Raw genomic sequence first — 8,915 nt, forward strand, 5'->3', positions numbered from 1 at the left:
ACAGGGTCAGATTGTCTCCTCGTACGCGATCGTACCAAGCCAGCTTTGACTCGCTCGAGAACTTCGGCTTCTTCGTGGCGACTGGTTCTAATTACACCCAAGGGTACGAAGCAATTATCGCACTACATCGGATTTCAACGCTTCAAAAGCGGGGAAATGGAACGACTACACTGGAATTCGTTAGATTCCTCACTTATTGCTAATAGTATTACGATGAGATGTTGAACTACGAAGGCACATGTCATGTGACGGGAAGCTGTCAATGACAATGCAATTATTCGGTACCTGGTTACAGGAATAGGATGCCCCTGCGCGTTACATAGCAGGCTCACTTCCAACCCGCGGTTACGAACGAGAGAGAACGTTTTTACGTCTCCAATAAATGCGGGCGCTTTGCTTCCCATCGGCTCTAAATGAGAGAATAAAAGACGTCACGAAAAGAAATGTGCGTGGCTTTGTACAACTGAACCCTCGGACAGAGTTCCCCTTTCCGCGGCGATTGTTCCGTGAAAGATGCGAAAGAAAATTCAACCGAGCTCCGTCCGCTTTATATAAGAAGTAAACGTAACATTGCAAACTACACAAAAGTGCCAGAAATATATGATATTTCAATATATACGTAATTTGCATGTACGTACTTTAAATGTTTTCCAAATAATTTCTGGACTTCGATATTTACAGAATGGCTTTTACAAATAAAAATCGTCTATAAAACGAAGTCACTATCACGTTGAGAGATCGATGTTACTCGAATCCTTATTAAATATTGTATACCTAGACACGGGAGGAGGATGGCCTTGGGCATTGCACGGAAGACTGACTTCTGCATTCGCTTTCCGCGCCAATAAAGATATCTTTGCTTCACCGGCAAAGGCAGGCGCCTTACTTCCGACGGGCTCTGAAGAATATCGACTTGTCATTACTACAAACCCAATTCTCGCTCATACATTTCAAGCGGGGACAGGGCTTCCCCTTGTCTACAATAAATTCCTATGTGTTACGCATTATTAAATTGATTTGTTTTAATAGAACGGCTCTAAAATACAATCTAGCAATCCTTTCTGCGAAGATTAAAAGTGTAGTATTATTGTTTTCAAGACGTGCTCTCGCATCTTCATTAATTGATAACGCTGTAATCTCGTACCTAGATACTGGAGGAGGATGACCCTGAGCATTACAAGACAGACTAATGTCCATGTTCGCTTTTCGCACCAGCAGAGATAACTTTGCGTCACCCGCGAAGGCGGGTGCTTTGCTTCCGACGGGCTCTAAAGAATGTTCATTTATTTAGAAAACTATCTATTTACACACCCGTTTGCATATAGCGCGGGAACAGGGTTTCCCCTCAAAGACGAAGCTCGATCTCTGTCGGTCGATACAAATTCATGTCGCTTCTTTCGAATCTCACCCGCATACTCGATACAAACCGGATTTTTACGAAGTCAACCAGTTTTGTTAACTATGAATTTAAAAGCTATTACCTAGTAGTCGGCACAGGGCTTCCCTGGGCAGCACAGAAAATACTAATGGGTTGTCCTTCGTGCCTTCCGATCGTACGACTTAAATCGTCCGACGTTAATCTAGGCGACCTGGCGCCAATCGGTTCTGAAATCGACGAAAATGGGATCCGCGCGTAAGCACCTCTTACGGAAGATTACCTGGCGATTGGGATGGGAAATCCCTGAGCGTTGCAGGCAAGCACCACGTCCGTACCCATGCGCCTAGGATAGGCTCTGCTAGTGTCGTCGGTGGAGAAAATCGGTGACTTAAACCCGACCGGTTCTACGAGAGACAACGTGACGGAAACGATCATGTTTACGCGGCAAATCGCGACATCGCGAACAGTAAGTGAATTGTCAAGTAGATAATTAAGAAATCGGAACGAATCTCTGCGATTGGAAATCATTGTAAATCGGAAGTTCAATTCGTCGAGCGTACAGTTAAAGTGTCAATTATTATAATACGATTGCGAAGGGTGCCGGCAGAATGTATTCGCGTCTCACCTTGAAATTGGAACAGGGTAACCTTGCACCGGGCACATCAGGTTCGCCGCACCATGCGCCCTAGCTTCCATGAATTCGACTTTACGTACACTCGGCAATTTGGGTTTCGCGCTCGACGTCGGTTCTAAGAGGCGCCCGAGGACGAGAATAAGCATTGTTAGGCACGGAGACTCGTACTGACCGTGTAATGGGAACAGGGAACCCTTGAGCGGGGCAAGTCATCGACACCGCGGTGGAACTCGGCGTCGGCCTCACCACTTTTATATCGGCATTCGTAAACTTTGGTTTCGCGCTAGACACGGGCTCTACATTGAGGAAACGTTAGACGTGTCGATATTACATATGTTTTGAACGCTAGGACTAGGTAACCCCGCAGAAGAACCAGAAGAGACAGCAAATATCACAAAATTGCACTTTGAAAACAAAGAGCATGATTTTTTTCCGCGAAAAAAGTATTCACACTTTAATGAATATGTAAAAATAATAATTATTAAATTTTAGATAATTATACTTTACGCGAAGAAGTGAAATACACAAAACGCCGAACAGTAAAACAACTTTAAGAAATATTTTTATATCTAAAATATTTATACTACACGTATTCTCTATATGCATCTCAAATATTAACATACTGTTAGACTTGAATAAAGATACAAAATGATGGATATTAAATTTCTGCGCCGAAGGAAACCCGAGGACAGACGGGGGGAATTAAGCGAGATCTGAATGTAATTTGAATAACAGAAGGACACGCGATTAAGCCGGAAGGAAAAATCGATTGCTGCCCTTTTAATGTCCACTTTCCGTCGTGTTTACTCCAATCACTTTCCGCACCGCAACCGCGCATCAACCGTACGTATTCAGATAATTTTTATATATTCGATATACCTGTAATTCGGTACTGGAAATGCTTGAGCTGGACATGGTAAAGTTAGGGGTTGCTCACGTTGCACCGTGTACGTTGTGTAAGTGCGAGAATTTTCTGTCATTGGAAATTTTGGTTTCGTACTGGTAACCGGTTCTACAAAAGAAGAACCAGATCCGTGAATCTTCAGTAATTGCGTGATTATCACGAAATCCAACATTTCTAGTCGTTCCATTAAAATCCACAATTGCAATATCCAGCAATAAAATAGACGAGCTACGAATCAACGAAATAACTTCTTCTTTTAAATTGATAATTCCTAAATGTTTATCGATCGTAATACGATCTCACTTTATCCTTCGTAGCGTATAAGAAACCGTATACCGGGACAAGGTAACTCCATAGCGATCAAACGCGCCGTATTGACTATCCAGTGCTCAGCAACCGTCGCGAAATACTGGGGAAGATAATCACCTGCCATGACGTGTCCTCGATGACTTCACTCACCACCGGCGCAATCAAAGACCACCCCGAAATAGATGGCGAGGATAAGCGAGGTGCCCTGACGAGTATGAAGTTAAAGAGCAATTTACCTGAATCCTGGCACGGGAAACCCTTGAACGGGACACAAGAGAGTCGCGATGGAGTCCAATATCGTACTCGGATTCGTCGATTTCACATCCAACGCCGTTAATTTCGGTTTCGAGCTCGACAACGGTTCTACGTAACCAGAAATACAAACGGGCAAATACCGAATCGTTCCGTCGTAGGAAATTGATGATCCCCGCGAACTTTACGACCACCAACTTACTTGAAGACTGGGACGGGATACGCCTGGGCGGGACACTGCAGTGTCAGACCTTGGATTTCCGCGATCTCGAATGTGCGGCTTTTATCGATAGTGGAGAACTTGGGCTTTGCGAGACCGACCGGTTCTACAAATCAAACTTCTAATCAAATGCAAAGTCTCAAACTAATCGTACATCGTGTTATTAAAGTAAACAAAATTTAATTTCAAAGTCCGACGATTTTCTTTTCATCTCGGAAGTGTTGCATAATAAATTAACAATATTAAACGTAAATTATTGTATAGCTCATACTGTTTCATTACGAGTTAAGAATTCATTAAAACTTTGACCGCAAACGAAATGAAAACTGAGATTAACCGCAGAGCTCGTTTTACGCGCGAGATCGATACTGGGACAGAGTAGCCATCCTCGGGGGAGAAGAAGCCCTCAGATATTCTCCGTCGGATTCTCCTCTCTTCGCGACAATAGCGGGAGATCGACCCACACATCAACCTACCTATACGTAGCGACCGGAAACGCTTGAGCCGGGCATAACAACGTAAAGCCCATGCCTTTTGTAACGCGTAGCCCAACGTCGTTTACAGATGGAAACTGAGGCTTGGTGCTTGACGCAGGTTCTAAAAACAGAACGCTAGACAGTCCGACACGCATAAAGCGGCGCCAGGTTACTCTAACTATGCTGGAATAGGTTTACCCCTTTCGCCGACAACGATGTTCTATGCTAACAACGAGCACGTGAGAATTAACCTACTTTGGAAACGTAATAACACTTTTAACTTTTGCAATTACAAACAATAAGGAAATCTAAGGCAATCGCACGACATTACGTCAAGTAATTAAAAACCTAATTACCTGACGAAATGGCATGTTGTAGGAGAAACAGAAACGTGAAAAGTACATAAGTCGTCGATTTCTTAAATCTCGTCGAAAATAATGAATGAACGCCTACCTATAGAAAGGCACTGGGAATCCTTGAGCGGGACAAAGGAGAGTAACGCCGTTTTGCGAAGAGACGCTAAAACGCTGAAGATCACTCGAGCCGGATAATTGCGGACGCGTGCTGGACGCCGGTTCTGATGGAAAAGATCTTTTTTTTTTTGCGAAAGAAAAAAGAAGTCTTTACCTGTACGATGGAACGGGGAACCCTTGAGCAGGACACAGTAACGTCATCGCACCGCCTAGATACACTTTGAATGTCTGCGAGTCCGCCAGCGACGGAAATTTCGGACGAGCGCTTGCGACTGGTTCTACGAAAGTTCGAAGATGCCAAAGAACCGCGACATTTGCTCTTTCTTACTTACGCTACCAATTGTATGTATGAAATTTAAACATAATTGCTAACGAGCTCCAGCATACACAGACTATCAGTAATCTACTATAATTCAAATACGACTGGCATCTCTTTCTTAATAACGTATGCGTTTGAATGAAACGTAATTTATTTAGTTAAAGAAAAGTCTGCAGTTTACGAAGTAAATTGTAAATAAATAACGTTTTAGATTTTCTGCGTATGATAATCGATCGCCGGAAATTGATGCACGCGTTGATTCGTACAGACATTGAAAGATGAAAAGAGAAGAGCGAGACCAGGGCGTGCATATCGTCTATCCGTCCGCAATTTCCTTCCTCGTCTTTTCTACATTATTCCGCATTGCCGTCGTGCGCCAACCGGAGTACGCTCGCTCTGCAGTACGCATTCGCTTTCTTATGACGCGGGCGCTTTGTATACCTGAAAGCTGGAACGGGGAAGGCCTGTGCCGGACACATGAGAGTCAGCGGCCGATCGCAGTGAACTGTGTACGTACGCGAGTTCTCTGTCATCGGAAATTTCGGTTTTGTGCTGGCGACTGGTTCTACAAGAAAGCGAAAGAGAAAGCACGAGCGTATCTACAATCGTACTGTCGCGACGATAATGCGATAACTTGAACTGACGGAATTTTATTTCCCCTCGCGAACAATCGTTACGTAAAACTGCTGAGACAGGGCAACAATTTTATGATATCAACAAGTGTATTATACATGTTGTTAAAATGATAACTAAATATTTTCGGAACAAAAAGAAAAATCTATCGTCAGTCAAAGGAAAAAGTCGGTTCGTCAAATTTACAAAATGTTTCCAATTTTTTTTTAAATAATCGAATACGATGGCTACACGGTTGCTCGTGTTGCTTCTGTTCGCTCCCGCGATATAATTTCGTCACTTGCAAAATCTAAATCTGCCGCGATATAACCTTGTCCCACCTATGCGACGGTACAGGAAATCCTTGCGCAGGGCAGAGTAGAGTCAAAGAGTCTCTCTGGTTCGAGATAAATCCTCGCGAGTTATCCATTGTCGGAAACTTCGGACGTACGCTCCCCACGGGTTCTATTATACAAAAAGACCACGGGCGTGGAAGGAAACGTGTCAGAAACGCTGACAACGTTACAATGATCCACTTATGTATGCCAGGGGACAGGGAACCCTTTGAACTCATTGAAGTAGTCACCGGTTCGTTATTTAACCAGATGGTTTGTGTACAATTCCGCGTCACGAAATTCAATATTTCTTCAATATCGCGTCAGAAATTATCGTATCGAGTTCCTTGCTCTGTAAAGCCTCTAATTTGTCGTCATAAAAATGTATTGGTAGAATTTCACATAAACAACGGATACGACAGTTCTCGACTTTATATTTAAATCAGTTCAATAATCAACTCTACCTATAAGACGGAAGCGGGAATCCTTGAGCAGGGCAAAAAAGTGGCAAGCTCCTGTTGGTCTTCGTCACGAATCCAATCAGGTTGACGGTACTCGAAAGTTTTGGACGTGCGCTCGCTACGGGCTCTGCCAGTCGCAGCCCGGGAGAGAAGAAGATAATTGTGAAGACGACAATGAGACACGCGAAACTTTCTTCGCGAATTTCGACTTACTTTTGAATCGGGACAGGGAACCCTTGAACGGGGCACAACAAAGTGACGGATCCACCTTTGATCATGCGAAACCCTCTGATGTCGTCTATCGTCGGGAATTTCGGTTTCACGCTGCCAACCGGCTCTAAACATTATCGAACGGTGCATACACTGTATATATTACCGCCGGTTGAGATATCACTTGAGTAAAGAAGGACGGGGGACCCCTGAAGGCCGAACTAAATCTGTATCTTCCGAACTTTCGCGATAGAGACGATCTTCTTCTGATGTTGCATGAATCTCTAGACTTAGTACTATCAAAGCAGATTTTGTTTAACATGTAACTCTAAAAGTTATAACAAAGAGAGGCTTTTCTCTCTAATTCTGCAATGTAATAAAAATGTAAAAGATACACGAACCAAGGGAGAATATTAAAATGGACGAAATTACAGAGCCGTAAAATAGAATTGTTGATACAATCGTCAGAACTTTTCATTAAAACGCATTAATATTAAGCCACATTGCTAATTAGAGAACGGTGATGTATGAAATGAGAGGATCGTTGCGCGCGATGTCAGGTGTATCGTCATCGCTAATTACCAGCGGTTTCACCGAAAGTCCGGAATACTTAATCGCAATTTCTTAATGGAGAACCAACGTGAGACTCGCTTTAAGGCCGAAGTGACATCAAGGCACTCGGTGATGTAGTACCTATATGACGGGACCGGGAAACCCTGTGCGGGGCACAAGAGCGGCAAAGTTCCGTCCGTGAACGTGATGAGGCCATTTATATTGCTGACGCTGGGGAACTTCGGACGTACGCTTCCCACAGGCTCTGCGACGGGTTACGAGACCCGAGAAGAAGAGAGAAAGAAAGAAAAATACATAGCAGCTCTCGTGTAGCGCGACTTACTTGTATAGGGGGACAGGGAAACCCTGAGCGGGGCACATCAACGTGACCGAGCCGTCCTTCGTTGTGCGAAAGCTCCTGGAGTCGTCGATCGTCGGGAACTTGGGCCTCACGCTGCCGATCGGCTCTGACACCGTTTATAATTGGGAACTTGCGCATCCGCGACGAACGGTCATCCCGAAGGACTCGCGTCCGCTCGTGGTGTTGTGGTTTCTACCTGTACAGGGGAACGGGGAACCCCTGTGCTGGGCACATCAGGGCTGGGGAGTCTCCGACGAACGTCCGGAAACCGCGCACGTCGTCCGTTGACGGAATCTTTGGGCGCACGCTACCCACCGGCTCTAAAAAGCACGCCGTTTCTTGTGTTTGCATTCTCTGGGCTCGTAACACAAGGCGAGAGTCGTCCTTGCGAAAAGATACATGAACTAAACACCGTGATCGTATTCGAATTTATATGAATACCTTCAAGAATGATGACACTAGGCGCTTTAACTGAAGCGATAAGAAGGAACGGGGAACCCCTGTGCACACATACACGATGCCATAAAACATGATTTGCCAAATAATGATATCTACGTCTTAACCATAAAGTTTAGAATTGTCTGAGATAAGTTGAGACCCGTATCTAATTACAAAGAGTCCCTAAGACAATTTTCCAGATTAATGTGTTTGTATGTTATTTGAATAAAACATCCGACTTGATGATAAAAGGCGATGAAAGACTGTCTAATTGAGATCGACGTAAACACATTTAAATGTTGTAAATTTACAGAAAATAGATACTAATTATTCCTCCCCTCTAAACAATGCAACTGATAATTTGCATCTGCTATTATCAGTAATCGCCTTTGCTATTCACAACCTTATTCCCTGTCGTTTTATAAATTATTATTATTAAGTTATAATGTAACAAGTAAAGGAACGTAATCCTCATCCTTAAATACTGACGCAATCTGCTCTGTACAGGGTGAGTTTTATTTCGTGAACCAATCTTTTATCATGAGAGATGGATTACCGGGCGAAACTGTAGCCAACCCGGGAACAAAATGGAAAAATGTCGTCGTGTATGTTTCAATAATATAATATCTAATTGTATCTTGAGAGACATAATTAAATATTACATGATTGAGACATATACAGGGTGAGTCTTTCCATATCCGACACAATTTTTGAGAAGGTAGAACGGATCGAGATGAATGGAAAAGTCCTGTACCATTTTGCAATTTTCGTAATAGTTAACGAGTAATTAATTATTAAAAATCGTTGTCTAGGCCGGCCTACCGCCCAATTCGAGCGCGTAGCGAGATGTGCGCATAGCAATATCGATCGCCAGGCGGTCACATCTTGCCACGCGCTCGAATTGGGCGGTAGGCCGGCCTAAGACAACGATTTTTAATAATTAATTACTCGTTAACTATCACGAAAATTGCAAAATGGTAC

General features: G+C 43.6%; 1 protein-coding gene across 1 annotated transcript in view; it reads right to left on the reverse strand.

Moving 5' to 3' along the window:
- LOC105568377 (Down syndrome cell adhesion molecule-like protein Dscam2) overlaps positions 1-8,915 on the reverse strand; it is a 72,911-nt gene that overhangs the window by 39,351 nt on the left and 24,645 nt on the right. Inside the window, exon 7 of the mRNA XM_012024008.1 lies at positions 4,801-4,924. Coding sequence (XP_011879398.1) covers positions 4,801-4,924 — 124 coding nt within the window. The remainder of the gene's footprint in view (positions 1-4,800; positions 4,925-8,915) is intronic.

The sequence above is a fragment of the Vollenhovia emeryi genome, unplaced genomic scaffold (genome assembly GCF_000949405.1).
Source record: "Vollenhovia emeryi isolate VEMERY1.0 unplaced genomic scaffold, V.emery_V1.0 DF939129.1, whole genome shotgun sequence".
Classification (NCBI taxonomy): domain Eukaryota; kingdom Metazoa; phylum Arthropoda; class Insecta; order Hymenoptera; family Formicidae; genus Vollenhovia; species Vollenhovia emeryi.